The sequence below is a fragment of the Malaclemys terrapin genome, chromosome 23 (genome assembly GCF_027887155.1).
Source record: "Malaclemys terrapin pileata isolate rMalTer1 chromosome 23, rMalTer1.hap1, whole genome shotgun sequence".
Classification (NCBI taxonomy): Eukaryota; Metazoa; Chordata; order Testudines; family Emydidae; genus Malaclemys; species Malaclemys terrapin.
Window position 1 is genome coordinate 5,175,783 of NC_071527.1, and position 17,119 is coordinate 5,192,901.

The 17,119-nt window shown below is 46.5% G+C and overlaps 1 protein-coding gene across 1 annotated transcript; it reads right to left on the minus strand.

Moving 5' to 3' along the window:
- Positions 1-1,063: 1,063 nt before the first annotated feature.
- LOC128828429 (keratin, type II cytoskeletal 5-like) lies at positions 1,064-16,336 on the minus strand. The gene is made up of 9 exons (XM_054013119.1): positions 15,756-16,336; positions 15,098-15,312; positions 12,916-12,976; positions 9,128-9,223; positions 6,665-6,829; positions 5,906-6,031; positions 4,177-4,397; positions 3,388-3,422; positions 1,064-2,581 (listed from the first exon to the last, which is right to left on the minus strand). The coding sequence occupies exons 1-9, from the start codon at positions 16,227-16,229 to the stop codon at positions 2,358-2,360; spliced, it is 1,617 nt and encodes a 538-aa protein (XP_053869094.1). The 5' UTR covers positions 16,230-16,336; the 3' UTR covers positions 1,064-2,357.
- Between the last annotated feature and the right edge of the window lie 783 nt (positions 16,337-17,119).

The following is a 17,119-nucleotide window of genomic DNA, read 5'->3' on the forward strand; positions in this document are numbered from 1 at the left end:
ATGATTGGAGTTTGCAGAGCTCTACTGCCATCAAAGGAGGTAAAGCTGATTAGCACCAGCATATAATTGGGCTGATTGCTTTTACAGCCGTGTACAATTGACATGAAACCAGTAACAATATGGGTCAGATCCTCAGTGTACCCCTGCTGAGGATTTGGCCTCGGATGACCCTCCCACTAAAGCTTTCTCACTCTCTGAACCCTGAATGACAGCTGCAGTTTATTGGAGATACACCAGGAAGCGTGGAATGTTCAACAGTACAACATCAGCATGGAGGAGAACCTTGCCACCCAGTACGCACGCAACATACAGAAACCACATACAGAGCGCATCCTCCTGGCTAGTTTGTCCAGTGAGGACCTTTCCACCCTCCCTAAGCAAAACAAGCCACACTAGGGATCCTGGTGGCACAGTTGTACTGATCAGGGATCACGCCTCGGAGACCAACACAGCTATGCTGGCAGAAGGCTATAGTGTAGACAAGGCCCAAGTCCTTATTCAAGCAAGACTCCTATTGACTTCCTTGAGAGTTTTAAGTCCTGGTCTACACACAGATTGTGTACTAATAGAACTATTTCAGTTAGGGGGGGTGTTTTTGCCAAAATAGTTATGCTGGTACAACCCGTAATGTGGACAGTCACATAAGAGTGCTTCTACCAATATAGCTTATTGCTCTGCCTGTACAGGATATTGGCATAAACTGTTTTTTTTAATAGTATAACTTCATCCACATTATAGCATTAACTCTACCAGTGAAGTATCAGAGGGGTAGCCGTGTTAGTCTGAATCTGTAAAAAGTAACAGAGGGTCCTGTGGCACCTTTAAGACTAACAGAAGTATTGGGAGCATAAGCTTTCGTGGGTAAGAACCTCACTTCTTCAGATGCAAGGCAGATGCAAGTCATCTGAAGAAGTGAGGTTCTTACCCACGAAAGCTTATGCTCCCAATACTTCTGTTAGTCTCAAAGGTGCCACAGGACCCTCTGTTACTTTCTACCAGTGAACTAAAGTGGTACAACTTTTGTGTGGCATCAAGGCCAAGAGATGAGTTGGAACTCCCAAGATTTGTTCCTAAGATAGGAAGGCATCTTGTTTATTAGTGGTAATGTTTCATACCGCTCTCAGAGCAAGGAGTACAAGGGGTTACCCTGCTGAGCCAGAGAGTGGGCCAAATTCCCCTCTTTGTTACCCCTAAAGCTGGGTGGAAATTTTCAGGTGAATCCTTTTTTCGCTGAAAAATTGGGTTGATCAAAACTATTTGTGAATTTGGGTCAATTTCAGCAAATAGCTTCAGCTGAGAAAGAAAAACAATTGGAATTGCTGAAATAAAATGTTTCGACTTCTCGTTTCGGAACGACCTTCTGCTCAGTGGTTAACATAAATGTAATTTGGAAAGAAAAACATTCAAAAATGTTGAAAACCCCATGAAAATGAAACTAAATGCAACTCAAAACTGAATATGTTTTTGTTTCAGATTGAATGAAACTTTATTCAATACGAAACCAGTTTTTCCCCAAATTTTGAGTTGACCCCCAAGCCAAAAAAAAGATTATTTGCCCAGCCCTAGTTATTCCTTCATTTTCAATGGACCTGCACCAGAATTTTGGCCCATTGGGATTAATGTATCCAATGGAAAGAAACTCAGTGGGACTAATTCTGCGACTTTAAAAGAATATTAAAGATGTACACACTGCCATAGAAAGTCAATGGGAGTCAGATGCCTGAGTCTTTTAGCCCCATTTGAAGGCCCTGGCTTAGAAGAACAACACAGAAAATGTTTCTTTCACGGCTACAACAAGTACAGTAGGAACACACAAAGCAGAGAGCAAGCTACAATCCATGATCACATCCAGACTGCAGAAATGTATGGGATTTTTCTAGTGTAGTATACAGGAAGTTGGATACAAAGTGCAGTAGAGATGGGGGCGGGGGGAATGAATTATCTTCAGGCTCAAGATCTTTTTGGTAAAACTTTTCTGGGAGGGAAATTCGGAAGAAACAAGATCTCTGGTCACATCAGTTGCGTTACTGTGATGTTACCAGTCACTTTTTCAGTGATAGTGTTGGGTGTGAGCATGTGGATATTTGGTCTCAACAATAATAATACCTACCTCATTTACAGTGTTTTTCCATCAGTGGATCTCAAAGCGCTTTACAGAAGAGGTCAGTATCATTATCCCTATATTACAGATGGGGAAACTGAGGCACAGAGCCCTGTCCAAGGTCACCCAGGGAAGAAGTGGGCGAGCTGGGAATAGAACCCAGGTCTTCTGAGTCCCAATCCAGTGCTCTGCCCGCTACGCCACAATAAAGGAAATCTTCCGGTGCTCAGGTAATAGTAACTACAGTTCCTAGGCTTTAGCATATGGTGGTTCTTTTGCTTGAAGAGGTCGTCGATATGATTTTCACACAGGAACTACCTCCCCTGCCTCCATAGCTGTATCCTCCAATGCCTCTTCCGCTTCCAGAGCTGGAGCCGCCTCCTCCGACACTGAGCCCGCCTCCTCCGAGACTGAGCCCGCCTCCTCCTCCTCCTCCCCAGCTTATCCCACTCCCGCCTCCAGAGCTGCTGCTGACTACCGCTGCAAAAGACCAAGATGTTCAAGTTATTCCAGCCGCAGCCCATGAATTGCAGAGCGAAACCCAAACGCATTTGTTTAGCCAGTGTCATGAACTAGCTTATTGGGTCATGTCTGGGGATTGGTCCTGCTTTGAGCAGGGGGTTGGCCTAGATGACCTCCTGAGGTCCCTTCCAACCCTGATAGTCTAGGATTCTAGGATCCGCATTCTACCCCCTTTTTAGTGGCTTCCTGGATTGTGTAGTCTGACCATGAGGCACATGTACTCCAACTCCCATGAGATGTCCCAGCTGTATTTCCAAATCAAGGTATAGTGGGGTTCGAATTTTTGCCCCCCAAAAAATTTAATTTTCCATTGGGGGCGGGGGGAAACGACATTTTCCAACCAGTTCTTGTTAGGGCCTCTATGCATCACTCAGGTTGTGCAAAGGGTCTATAATCAGGGTGCAAATGCACAACGGAGAAGTCTCGTGTTTGCATTGATACTGCTGCTCATCCCCTGCATGGCATGAGAAGCATGTCAGGAGAGGGAAGGCGGCATATTGGCTGTAAAAGGGGGCATGGTGGAGTATAGTTCCATGCTGCCAATCCTCCACTGGCATTGGGTTTATTAAGGACCCTACACCAATGGTGCAACTTAGAGCAGCTACTGGGCTGCTCTAAGCATCATTAGAGCCAAGACCAGTGATAACCACCAGGAAACTGTTTCCTACTCTGTCTTGTGCTGAGTAGTGGTCGGGGGGGAGGAGAATAGAGGCTTCCAGTTTGCCTGTGACTATCTTTAGCAAATAGACGCTCAAGTTACTTACAGATGTTCACAGCACTGGCACACTCTCCAGACATCCTGTTGAGGAAAGAAACACCATTTAGGTCATTGATTTAGCCTGGCTGCTACAAGTTAGGACACACCCTGAAACCTGAAGTCAAGGGAAGTATGCAGAATTTCCTTCCCAATAGTAGACAAGGCATGTGCTTTCAAAAGGGCGCAGTGCGGCTCGTAGCGCTACATTTCAATGAGGTCATACGGTTCTTAGAGCTGGTGTGGGGCAAGTTTTGGGTGCCTCCCACAAGATTTGGACACCTCTTGTATTCCAGCAAGCACAGCTCACTGGAGACTATGAGGATGCAGTCACATGATGGGAGAACAGTGATTGGAACAGGGTTATTCAGTCCTCGAAGCTCAGAGTTTCCCCAACCACTGGATCTCCATCTAATCACCTGTAGGTTAGAGCTGGTCAAAATTCGGAATTTGCATCCCGTGGGAGATTCCGAGATTTCAAAATTTGGATGCATCCCAAAAGGGAAGAAAAGTCAAAGTCTCTGGATTTTTGGTTAAATTAAATATTCTGCAGACAGTGTTGAACCTATTGAAACGTGTTTCGACTTTATCATTTCAAATATATTAAAGTCAAAACAAAATGTGGCCATTACTTCCCGTGAAAATGTTGACGAAACTGATAGAACCCTGTGAAATATTTCAGTTTTCTGGAATCAGCCAGCAGAAACCTGCGAGCACAATGATTTGTGGGCAAAAAAAGTGTACACCAACCGCAACAGAGGCTGCTTTGCAAAAGTCAGGCCCTATGTATATATTGCACCTGCATTCTTCTCCCTCCAGCAACGTCTTGTACGTGGCAATCTCAATATCCAGGGCCAGCTTGATATTCAAGAGCTCCTGGTAATCACGCAGCAAACGAGCCATCTCCTCCTTAGCTTTCTGCAGGGCCATTTCCAATTCAACCAGCTTTTCCCTAGCGTCCTTCAGGGTAAGCTCCCCACGTGCCTCTGTCTCGGCAACAGCCGACTGCAGTTTGGCGCACTGCAAAGAAAAGAAGAAAGCAAACTAACCATGTGGTCATCCATTCTCAGCACCTCATCTGGAACCCCATGACCGTCAATGAGCATCTTCCCATTGACTTCAGTGGACTTTTGAAACAGGCCTTAAGACTTTTAAATGAACTCTTTATCATCAGACCTTTGGATCATCTTTCTGTAGACAAGAACCAGTACCTAGATACTGTGGTGAATGACACACTATAAATGTGATAGAGAGATAGATAATCTAGGTGTATTTAAAGATGATTAGGTGGGTAGACAGATGGAAGGAAAGAGGCATTAGATGGATAGATAGATGATCTAGGTGTATTTAAAGATGATTAGGTGGGTGGACAGATGGAAGGAAAGAGGCATTAGATGGATAGATAGATGATCTAGGTGTATTTAAAGATGATTAGATGGGTGGACAGATGGAAGGAAAGAGGCATTAGATGGATAGATAGATGATCTAGGTGTATTTAAAGATGATTAGATGGGTGGACGGATGGAAGGAAAGAGGCATTAGATGGATAGATAGATGATCTAGGTGTATTTAAAGATGATTAGGTGGATAGACAGATGGAATGAAAGAGGCATTAGATGGAAAGAGAAATGAACTAGGTGGAAAGAAAGAAATCCATTTATTTCATTCCTTCTTGGTCTTTACTGTAACTGAATTAGATCAAGGCAATTGTATATAATGCCTCACAATATCATATACAGATGTTAAATTCCATAGGCACTTTTTAACTATTCTTCAGGGAAATCATGAAATATGTGGATGAGACTTGATTCGCCCTGGGACTAACTCCTTTCATTGACATTGTAGAGCCTCTCGTGTCATCTTTGGCATCACTATGGGCACCATGGCAGTATTCAGGACAAGAAGAGCACATCTGTCACTCTGTACTAGCGGCCAGGGTTCATAGCAGAGCTGTGCGGATGAAGGATTTTTTGGTTGACTGGCAATTCCAAAAACTAGAAAAGAAACTGGTTTGTGTCGAACCGAAAACAAAATGTATCACATTTTCAGCAAATCAGAAAAGTAAAAGACAAAACTTCCCTTTAGATCACATTTTGGTCCTACACAATTGAAACATGTTGTGTTGATGTTGACTATCTTTTTTATTTAAAAAAAAAATGTACTGACATTTTGAAATGAAAAGTCATTTTGAGCCCCCAAAAATGGAAACATTTTGAAAATGTCAAGATTTGGGGAGAATTTTTTTCCCACCAAAACAATTCAGCGAAACCAAAACGTTGTGGTGCTGCTGTTTCTGGATTTTTCACACACGCAAAAGTTTTGGATGAAATTTTTTCCCCAGCTTCAGTTCAGGATGAACACATTTGTTTTACATCAAGCAGAAACAACCTCCTTGTTTTTAGCACCATTACAGGCACCGTGGCAGTATTCAGGACGAGAAAAGCACATCTGGCAGTCTGTCACAGTTGCCCTCATGTCCAGGGTCCATAGCACATCTGCTCATTTTATATTAAGAAGATGTGCTCTACCTGTTTTTTCACATTTTCAAGTTCAGCCTGCAGTCTGTGGATCAGCCGGGTCAGCTCCGAGATCTCCAGCTTGGAGTTTTTCAGATCATTGTCGTGTTTCCCAGCAGTGACCTGAAGCTCCTGAAACTGATGGCCAGAAAAAAAAAATTATTATAATAGACTATATTTTCCAAAGGCAGATCTAACCTGATCAGGGCTAATTCTGAGAAGCAAATAGGAGCTACAGCTGCTCCACACCTGCTTGATCATGATTATACAATCAATGGGAGATGGATATATTTCACAGCATCCTTAATTAAAGTGACAGGTACCTCTCTTATTCCTGCATTATGTTCTGTATTCCTTAGCAGGGTGGTTAGGGTGCTATCCTGGGACTTGAGAAACCATAGTTCAATTCCATGGTTTACCACAGACATTGAGAGATCTTGGGCGAGTCACTCTGTGCCTCAGTTTCCCCATCTGTACAATGGGAATAATACCTGCCACAGAGAGGTGTTGTGAGGATAAATACATGAGGCATTCAGATACTATGCTGGTGGGGCGATAAGTAGATTTTCAGATGTCATTAAGAAGTGAGAAAAATCAATGTGACAAGATATCACTACTATAAACATTGTATTAACTATATTTAGTTCACATAAGTGGTGCTGAATTGGAAAACTCTATTTTATCCACAGAATGGGGGCACAGAAGATCTGGTTGACTCTTTTCCATGTGGCATTGTATGGCTCCATACCTTGAAGCCACACGATGACTCACCTTGCCTTGGTACATGGAGTTGGCTTCAGCTCGGCTCCTGTTGGCCATGTCTTCATAGTGAGCCTTCACCTCAGCAATGATCCCATCCAGGTCCAGGGCTCGGTTGTTGTCCATAGACAAGATAACGCTGGTGTCACTGATCTGTCTTTGCATTTGTGCCAATTCCTGAAAAACATACAAAGTCCCCATCAGTGAGTGGCCCTTTCTAGATGCCAGATGCTGATTAAATTGCAGTAAGGGCAGTTTAGGTTGGACATGAGGAAAAACTTCCTAATTGTCAGGGTGGTTATGCAATTGCCCAGGGAGGTTGTGGAATCTCCATCACTGGAGTTTTTTAAGAGCAGGTTAGTCGGGGATGGTCTAGATAATCCTTAGTCCTGCCATGAGTGCAGAGGACTGAACTAGATGACCTCTCGAGGTCCCTTCCAGTCCTACAATTCTATGATTCTCTCTAGAAACCTGTTGCTCTCATCTATTATCATTCTCTATGTATTTCTTCCTCCTTCCCCCAACTCTTATTGCTGTCTTTCTAGCTAGCTCGCTGTGCCATACGTATTGACTTATTTATCTAGCTACTGAAAATAAAAATGAGGGGAAATGACTCATATGGTTAAATGTTGTACTGAGCCACAAAGAATGAACCTCAAAGTCCTTACCCTTCTTTACTCATGTCTTATTCAAACGCCCACTGATGTTAATGGTTGTTTTGCCTGAATAAGATTTAGCCCAGAGTTTACCCATCGGACAACTCTATGCAGAATTTTCATGGGTGTATTTTTTTCTAAGTAGTTGGTCTCCAAAAGCCCACATCTATCAGGCTGGTCACTTGTATCTGTCCTTATTTCCTTGCATATATCATCTAGCCTGCAGGGTATTATTCTAGGTATGTCTTACCGTTACAGGCACCCTCTTGGCCAACATCAGGGAATGAATAGATGACCTCTGGAGCTTTAAGGATGAACAGCTACAACTTGAGCTAAAGCTGAAGAGTAGGGGAGGGGCTGTAACAGCTCAAATTCTCTGGGCCTTGTAACACACACTCACATTGGGAACATAGGAATTACCAGACGGACTAGACGCAAGATCCATCTAATCCAGCATCCTGTCTCTGACAGTGGCCAACCCCAGCTGCCCTGGAGGAAAGTGCAAGAACACTATAATAGGCAGGCGAGGGATGGTCTCATCCTGATTCTTAATAGAGATTGCTTCGAAGCATGGATTTTTAGGCCTTCCAAAACTCTTATGTCTTATCTAAATGACTATAGAACCTCTGCAGTGATGTTCTTCCTGAGGGGGCCACACTCTGAAGTCCTTCCACCAGTGGAATTCTCTTTGTACTCGGTATGAGTTTTGCCTGGGTGCGTACCGAGAGTCTAATCCTGAAGTCAGCTGGAGTTTTGTCATTGACATCAGTGGGAACAGGGTCGTGTTCTTGCTAAGGACATCAGGATCAGATTCTCGGCCTTTTCCTGGCACTTTGCATCATAGGTGCTGGAACTAGGGGCATAGGCGCCAACTTTCCCCAGTGCCAGTGGGTGCTCGGACCCCGTCTGGCCCCGGCCCTGCCCCGACTCCACTCTTTCCCCGCCCCTACCCCGCCCCCATTCCAACCCCTTCCCCAAAGTCCCTGCCCCAACTCTGCCACCTCCCTACCCCTATTGGACCCCTTCCCTAAATCCCTGCCCCGGCCCCGCCTCTTCCCCGAGCACACCGCGTTCCCCCTCCACCCTCCTCCCTCCCAGACATGCCAAACAGCTGTTTTGCAGCGAAAGCGCTGGGAGCTAGGGAGGAAAAGCTGGCATGCAGCGCGCTCAGGGAGGAGGCGGAGGCAGAGCGGAGGCAGAGGTGAGCTGGGCGGGGGGGGCAGGGAGCTGCTGGTGGGTGCTCAGCACCCACCAATTTTTCCCTGTGGGTGCTCCAGCCCCGGAGCACCCATGGAGTTGGTGCCTATGCTGGGGGTGCTGCCACACCCACTGGCTTGAAGTGGTTTCCATCATATACAGGGTTTGCAGTTTGGTTCCATGGCTCTCAGCAGCCCCACTACAAAAATTGTTCCAGCCCCTCTGCCTTGCATGGTCATTCACACCAGCGTAGTGAGGGTAAAATGGATGTAGATTTCTACCTTTTAAATTCAGTATTGTTTGCTCTCATTTTTGCACTGGTGTATATACAAGATGCAGGTCAGGGGAGAATGTGGCATTGAGTGTTGGATCTTTGGGCAACTATGCTACTGTCCTCCAACTTCTCCTGCTATTTAGACCTTTCCGTTCCTTAGTGTTGGGCCATCCTGCCATGTTTGTACGTTTTCTGGAAGCAATCAGAGGCTTGCTTAGAAATTCCACCACTGCAATTTTTCTGGTGACAGGTATAAGACATATATAAACATTTAAGGTGCTCTAGAAAAGTACTCAATATGATGTGGGGCATTTCTGTGTGGATTAGGAGAACCGAGAACATCCTCACCGTCTCATACAGGGCTCTCAGAAAGTTGATCTCATCTGTCATGGCAGCCACCTTGGCCTCCATCTCCACCTTTTTCATGTAGGCAACATCCAAGTCCTGAAAAATGGCCATGGAGATCATTCTTTCAAGCTCAGGGGAACAGGTGACAGTTTCGAGAACAGGAAGGGCTGATTTCCCGTTGCCTTGCTCCTGGTGTGGTAATTTCCACTAATACGAAGTAAATGCAAAGTGGATGCAAAACACCAACAGGTCAGAACAACAGAGTTTCACACACGCCTTGCACAGGAGGCAAGATACGTCGGGGCCAGGACATAGGCAGCCAGGTCTAGTGGTTAGAGCAGGAGACAGAGTCAAGCCAAGAGTCAGCACTGGAGCCAGAGACCAGGAGGGAGGGAACCAGGAACAGGTCAGGAAAGCATGGTTAAGGAGTCAGGCAAGAAGGCAGAATCCAACGTAGCAGACAAGCAGAGCCCAGTTGTGTAGACAACTTCCTGCGCCTCTCTTTGGGTTTAAAAAGGAAGCCCTGACCAATCAGAGAGCACGATGTTCCTCCAGCCAGGCCCAGGGAAGCCCTCCCTGATGTAACTTCAGGTTCCATCATCTCTCCTGCTCAGTTGGTTCATAGGGAGACAGCGGGTGGGAACAGAGAGGTGACAATCTGCTGGGTCCCCTGGGGGCCCAGCTTTGAGACACAGGGACACAGGACTGGAAGGGATCTCCTGGGTCATTGAGGACAGTCTCCTATGATTGCAGGTCACCCTATTCATTATAATATATGAAGCTCCATCTAAACATTTGTTAGACTGTTTTTCCCCATTACTCCTACTGGGAGGCTGTTCCAGAACCTCCCTCCTCTCATGGTTAGAAACATCTACTAATTTCCAGCCTCAATTTATTCCTGGCCACTTTACACCCATTTTTTCTTGTGCCAACATTGTCCATTAGCTTAAATAGATCTTCTCCCTCCCTGGTGTTTAGGTCTCTGATGCATTTATAGAGAGCAATTATACCTCCTGGTGCTATAAAGTGCCATGTGGAGAGAACCTTCCCCAGTGTCCAGAATGGGAAATTTATTCCGTATTCTAGATAGGTTGACTTTGCTGCATCCAAAACACCTGTTGCTTGTGTGTCAACTCATACTGAATAACTCTGTGCTTTCAGGGACAGATGCATTGATATAGCCCAGTGCAAGGCAGCTATCAGCTTCATTTAGCCAGTTAATCCAGATTTATGGCCACTTTGCATTATCAGAGTAATGTGCAAAGCAGCCAGAGGATAGAGATTAGGACTGGCCAAAACTTTTTTGCCCAAACTGCGTTTTGATTGAACATCGTGTTTTTGACTAAATTAAATTTTTCATGAAAAGTGTCTGCTTTCCACGGAAAATGTTGACAATTTTGTCACAGTACCGAATGGCTCAAAATTGAAAAATTTTTGATTAAACCCAAAATGTTTCAGTTCACACTGGGCCTTATGGGAGTTGTAGCTCAAGTGCCTTACCCTTCCATTTTCTTCTATGGGCTGGGCTCTCTGGTTGGCCTACATCACCCAGGATACACCACTCTATCTCCTCACCAAGAGGCAACAAAGTAATGCATCATGGGAGATGTAGTCCAGCAAGAGAGCCTGGCCCACAGATAGGTTGCCAGGTATCCTGTTTTCGACTGGAACACCTGGTCGAAAAGGGACCCTGGGGGCTCCAGTCAGGACCACTGACTGGGCCATTAAAAGTCCGGTTGGCAGCACTGCCGGCACAGTGGAGCTGGCAGGCTCCATACCCGGCTCCGTGCATCTCCCGGGAAGTGGCCAGCATGTCCCTCCAGCTCCTAGGCGTAGGGATGGCCACAGGGGCTCCGCGCACTGCCCCCGCCCCAAGCGCCAGCTCCACAGCTCCCATTGGCCAGGAACTGCGGCCAATGGGAGCCGTGGGACGGTGAGCAGAACGCCGTGGCCCCTCCGCCTAGGAGCTGGAGAGACATGCTGGTCGTTTTCCAGGAGTCACCTGAGGTAAGCGCCACCTGGAGCCTGCAGCCCTCCCCCTCTCCCATGCCCTAACCCTCTGCCCCAGCCCTGAACCCTCTCCTGCACCCCAAGCCCCCCATCCCTGGCCCCACCCCAGAGCCCACACCTCCAGCCGGAGTCCTCACCCCCTCTGCACTCTGAACCCCTCAGCCTCAGCCCAAAGCCCCCTCCTGCACCCCAAACCCCTCATCCCCACCCCAGAGACCGCACACCCAGCCGGAGCCTTCACCCCCTCCCACACTCCAACCCCCTCCCCCAGCCTGGTGAAAATGAGCAAGTGAGTGAGGGTGAGGGAGAGCAAGCAACGGAGGGAGGGAGGATGGAGTGAGCGGGGGCTCAGGGAAGGGAAGGGCATGGCAAAGGTGTTTGGTTTTCTTCAATTAGAAAGTTGGCAACCCTACCCACAGAAGAGGAGAAAGTGAGCATCAGGCACCTGAACGACATCTTCAATGTGGCACCATAGCACCATTTTGAATCAAATTATTTTGGTTTTTAGCCAAAAGATTCCAGTTTTCAATATTTTGCCAAAAATTAGCAATTTTCCATGAGAAAAAATACTATACTTCAGTATAGATGCATCTGGCCCTAATGCTGTGATACATAATGTTGTATGCCAAACGTGCCTTCCAGTGGTACTCTAGCTGAAATTTAACACCTCAGTCCTTTCAAACTGCGTAACTATCTGTATCTAATAGTCACCTGTCTATCTATGTACACATATACCTGCATTCCTAGCTGTAGACTTGCCTGTGAATCCCACTCTTAGAAATACAAACAGTTTAAATAAAATCAAACCTGGCTTCTATTATGTAATTTAGATATTTTTAAAGTCTCTCACCCAAAATGTATAAACATTCATGACCTTCTGTCCCAGGTAGGTCAGTATTGTCTGCCTCTTGCAAATGGGGAAACTGAGCCATACAGCAGGAAAGCGACTTGCCCAAAGTTACTCAGCATGCCAGTGGCATTCAGATGCCCTGGCTCCCAGTCTCTTGCTTTAACCACTATACCGCATTGCCTTCAACTTATGCCTGTGGCCAAGCCTTTTCCCCATAGCTTTAAAGCCACTTCCCTTCTTGTGAACGGTCCAAGGTTTCCTTTGTTTTATGTGTTTTTATTTTTGTACTATCTTCTCTTCCCCATGCATGCCCCCTGCCAACATTATTGTTATGTTCGTGGCATACACACAGAGAAGTTAGATAAAGACCATAGAACACCTTTTCTGTGAGGTTGCAGCAATACACTACTTTATTTCTTAGAATCCAGAATCCTAACACACAAGAACCAAAGACGAAGAGAGACAAAGCAGGCTGCTTCCTAACAAGGAGAGGCCTGGGTCACCTTGCTCTAGGCTGATTGTTTGCAGAATGACTGCTCAAAGCCCAGATCGCACGCTTTCCTACAAAGCCCCCCAGCCTGCAAGCAGGACTAGGAAACCCATCACACTTAAAGGGATAGCAACAGTTTTCATTACATCACAAATTATCCTGCTGAATCAGAACCCCATCCTGCTAGGTGCTGTACAAACACGTAGTGAGACAGTGTCCCTGTCCCTGACAGCTTGCAAACTAAATAGACAAGACAGACATAGGAGAGGAAACAGGCAAGAAATGACTCGCCCAAGGTCACAGCCAAGAGGAGAACACAGGTGTTTTGAATCCTAGCCCAGAGCCCTAACCACTGGACCAAGGCATATGCTCCAATTAGCATCCATGAGAGTGGAGCAGAGACAACCAACCCTTAATCTTTGATAAGGTGTTACTCACCTTCTTCAGCAGCACAAACTCATTCTCCGCTGCCATGCGCCTGTTGATTTCCTCTTCATATCTGTCAGGACAGAAGACAATATGCAGTACTACTGCTGACAAGTCCCAAATAATGTAAACATCACAAAAATACCATAAGCATGTAAACTCAATGTAAAATTAAATTCAGAATGAAAACTTTCAGAAACAAATCTCTTTCTTTCAATATTTTTCCCTGTGCAGGAATTTTCGTCAACATTTTGCTACAATTTCACATTGTACCAACACACGCAAAATTAGTTTGGCCAATTTTCCTCTTTCGATGATGTTTTTCCAATCAGCGCTGCTTGCAAGTCCTGCGCTATCCCTGCACTGGTAGATGTGCTGGCTGGGACTTTCGAAAGCATTCGTTGCTGGCGTAACCCTGCTCCCGCTTTCCCAGCAATGTCAATGGGAGTCGAGTTAGGCCAATGCTCAGTGCTTCTGAAAATCCCACCCGGCACCCTTTTGCACTCACTCAGGTTAAAAAAATCTCTCATCCGGCACCTGCAGCATTGTTAAATGCTTCACACTGTCCAAGGACTTATTGCAAAACACCAGCCCAGAATTCTTATTAGGCCTGGCAGAATTCAACCTTTAGGTTTTTATCATTTTGACGGATAACGTCGATGTTTATTTTTAACCTTTTTTTTTCGATTTTATCATCAATTTAAATGTCCACAGTTGCACAAAATTATGGGCTATAAGCATATTTGAACATTATTTTTATTGATTTAAATGGTCACAAGTGCAGGAAATCGTGAGGTGGAGTTTCAGACAATAATTGCTTAACGGAGGTATTACAACACGTTTTATACACATGAAGAGGGGACTTGAATAAGTTCTCAAGCAGCAGTTTTCTTATTTTGCCTGTCAGTACATTCCGATTAACAACTATTGAAATTGTTTTCATTGGTTTGCGTGCATATGGTGAAATCAACATGTACGAACATTGGCACACAGCCTAATAGTTATGCAGTGTCAAAGGACCAGAGTTTTAAAGGTATTTTGGCACCTAAAGATGTAGACAGACACTGTAACAGGGTATACTGGTCCTTAAATATATAGGGGGCCAGAAGACCCCATTCCAGAAAGTGGGAATGAATAAAAACACTGGAAATTGCCTTGTAGTGCAGTGTTTCTCAAACTGGGGTCACCGCTTGTGTAGGGAAAACCCCTGGCGGGCCGGGCCGGTTTGTTTACCTGCCCCGTCCGCAGGTCTGGCTGATCGCGGCTCCCACTGGCCCCGGTTCGCTGTCCAGGCCAATGGGAGCTGCTGGAAGCAGCACGGGCCGAGGGACTGACTGGCCACCGCTTCCGGCTGCCCCCATTGGCCTGCAGCGGCGAACCGTGGCCAGGGGGAGCCGCGATCAGCCAGACCTGTGGACGGGGCAGGTAAACAAACCGGCCCAGCCTGCCAGTGGCTTTCCCTACACAAGCGACGATCCCAGTTTGAGAAACACTGTTGTAGTGGAAAAGAATTAACAGTCCCAGGAAATTAGCTGTTGGATGGGGGAGGAAGGGAACAGGACACTGTCCCTTTAAGGGTCCAGGACCAGGAGCCCTGTAGTCTAGGATGAGTTAGGGCTCTCCTCTCTTCCAGTCAATCAAGAGGAAGGCAGTATATAGACAGCCTTCTCCCTCAGAACAGGGAAGAGGCAGGTAGGAGAAGGAAGCTATATCCAGAAGGCTTAGCTCTAGCTAGAAACAGCTACGAGTAACAACCCTGCAAAGAACCGATGCTGGCAGGAGAAGAACTCCACTGAGATGGGCAGAAAAGCCAGAGACTGGAGTGAAGCCCTGGGCTTGCAATGCTGGATTTTATTTTTGAGACACTAAGGACTATGTGGCATTGTCTGCGGTCATTAAACCAGTCCCAAGTAGAGGTTGGCACTACTCACAAGAGAGACTCTGTGGAGCTCATCAGGGGCCCCGAAGAGGGACAATAGAGGGACAGCACTGCATGAGGAGGCGCTCAATAAGTGGCAGCTCTGTCACAAACGCCTAGTGGGATTTTCAAAAGCACGTCGGGAGCTGGGCACCTAAGTGCTTTTGAAAATACCATTAGGTGCCTTTCTGCATCTTCAGGAGCCTAAATGCCTCTAAAAACCTGGCCCTTAGTCCATGGAGAACATGAACACGACCCAGCACTTTCTTCACATACTTGTGCTTCAAGTCCTCCACCAGATCCTGCATGTTCTTCAGTTCTGAGTCCTGCCTTCCCCTCTCCCCCACCAGACTATCAAGATGCTTCCTTAGGCTGCCAACGTAGGCCTCAAAGGCGGGCTCCAGGTTGTTCCCAGCATTTGACGTGGGCTGCTGCTGCAGCAGGTTCCATTTGGTCTCCAGAACTTTATTCTGTTGCTCCAGGAATCGGACCTGAGATCCAAACAGAGAAAAGAGGCCCCAGATTTTGGAGACGATCCTCCAGAGCACTGGCAGGTCAGTTACCCTAGCAACCTGCTCATCTCCCATTCCAGCATCAGGGAAATCTTGGTTAACCCTCAACAGGATTTGGTCATTTGCTATTCTCAATGCAATGGAAATAAAAAAAATCGGTAGCATCTGACCCTCTGTTTATTTATTAATCTACCCCCTACACATTCCACTACTGATCAACCAATTGATGAATCTATGTATCCCCCTACACACCTCTCTAGCTGTCCTGAGAAGCAGAATAATGATGCTGATGATTTCAGCAGGACTTGGGCACATGCTTAAATTTAGGCCCATGCTAAAGTGTTATCACGACTATGGAGGCTTTGCTGAATCTGCAACAATGATGACGACAATTAAAATAATTAAGAAACTACCGGGCCCACCTTGTCGATGAAGGAGGCAAACTTGTTGTTGAGGGTCTTAATCTGCTCCCTCTCCTGCACTCGCACTTTCTGGATCTCTGGGTCGATCTCCAGGTTGAGTGGCACAAGCAGGTTCTGGTTGATGGTCACTTCTTGGATGCCACCAGGTGGGCAAATAGAGAACCCAGGGCTACTCCTCCCACCACCAACTCCTCCACCAAACAAGCCACCACCACCAAAGCCACCAGCCCCACCACTAGTGCCAAATCCACCACCAAAGCCACCGCCGAGCCGCCAGCCTCCACCAATCAAGCTATTGGAAACGCTTTTAATCCCGCCTAGATTATAGAGACTTCTGCTGCCAAAGACACAGTGTCTACTTCTTCCTCGGCTCAGAGAGGTGCAGCTGGATCTGCCCCCATTGGAAATAATCGCAGAGACGCTGCCGAAGCCCCTGCTGCAACCTCCGGCTCTGGCGTTCAGCTGCCGACTCATGGTGGCTTGTTCCAAGAGGACTCCGGAGCACTATGACAAAGCTACGGCGTGAGAACAGAGCTGGGACAGGAGGAGTAGGCGCCCCTCTGACATGACAGCTGCTCCGTCCTCCTTTATATGTCTTTGAGCTGGGGTTGGAAGAGCAGGTGTAAAGAAAACAATCTCAGCTATTCATGGGCTTGGTTTTCCTGGCAGGAAGCCCATTCTTTATTCCAACCTACTAAACACTTAACTTCAGCTAAACTCACCCCCGGCACAAAAATTATTTTCATTCCAGGGTGGATGGGTTTTTTGACGGTAAAATAAGCACTGTGTGACCATCCCCAATTTGGCCAGCACATCTGGGGTGGACCAGCGACCACCAGAGCTAAAATCATGAGCGACTGACTCTTTCACTAAATGATGGGCATTAAACAAGTGGAAGCTTTTCCGGGATTTGAGGAAGGATGGTCCCATGGTTAGGGCATTCACCTGCCATTTGGGAGATCTGGGCTCAAGTCCCAACTCTACCACAGAATTCCTGTGTGACCGTGGCAAGTCACTGACCCTCTTTCTGTGCCTCATCTATGAAATGCAGATAATAGCACGTCTTACCTCCTAGGGGCGAGGGAGGATAAATACATTAAAGATTGTGAGGTGCTCAGATACTACTGTAAGGGGGTGCTACATAATTATCTAAGATAGACCTGATGTGAACCGCTGGTGCTTCCTTTGTACCCAGAAAGTAACCCATTGATGAGTGCATGTTCCAGACCCTCCTTTGTGTCCAGTCCACAGAGGATATGAGTCTGTTACTACCCCTGTCTAAGGAGCTGGAGCCGCTCATGTTTTTAGCTCTGGAGATCCCCCGTTCAATTCCTGATGTGTCGATCAAGAAGGCAGCCTTCACA

Excerpts from the sequence above, each read along its gene's own strand:
- LOC128828429 (XM_054013119.1), bottom strand. The coding sequence starts at position 16,229 with ATGAGTCGGCAGCTGAACGCCAGAGCCGGAGGTTGCAGCAGGGGCTTC. Across the intron at positions 15,313-15,755 it reads TTGCCTCCTTCATCGACAAG|GTCCGATTCCTGGAGCAACA; the intron begins GTGGGCCCGGTA and ends TTTGGATCTCAG. Across the intron at positions 6,032-6,664 it reads ACTCCATGTACCAAGGCAAG|TTTCAGGAGCTTCAGGTCAC; the intron begins GTGAGTCATCGT and ends TCTGGCCATCAG.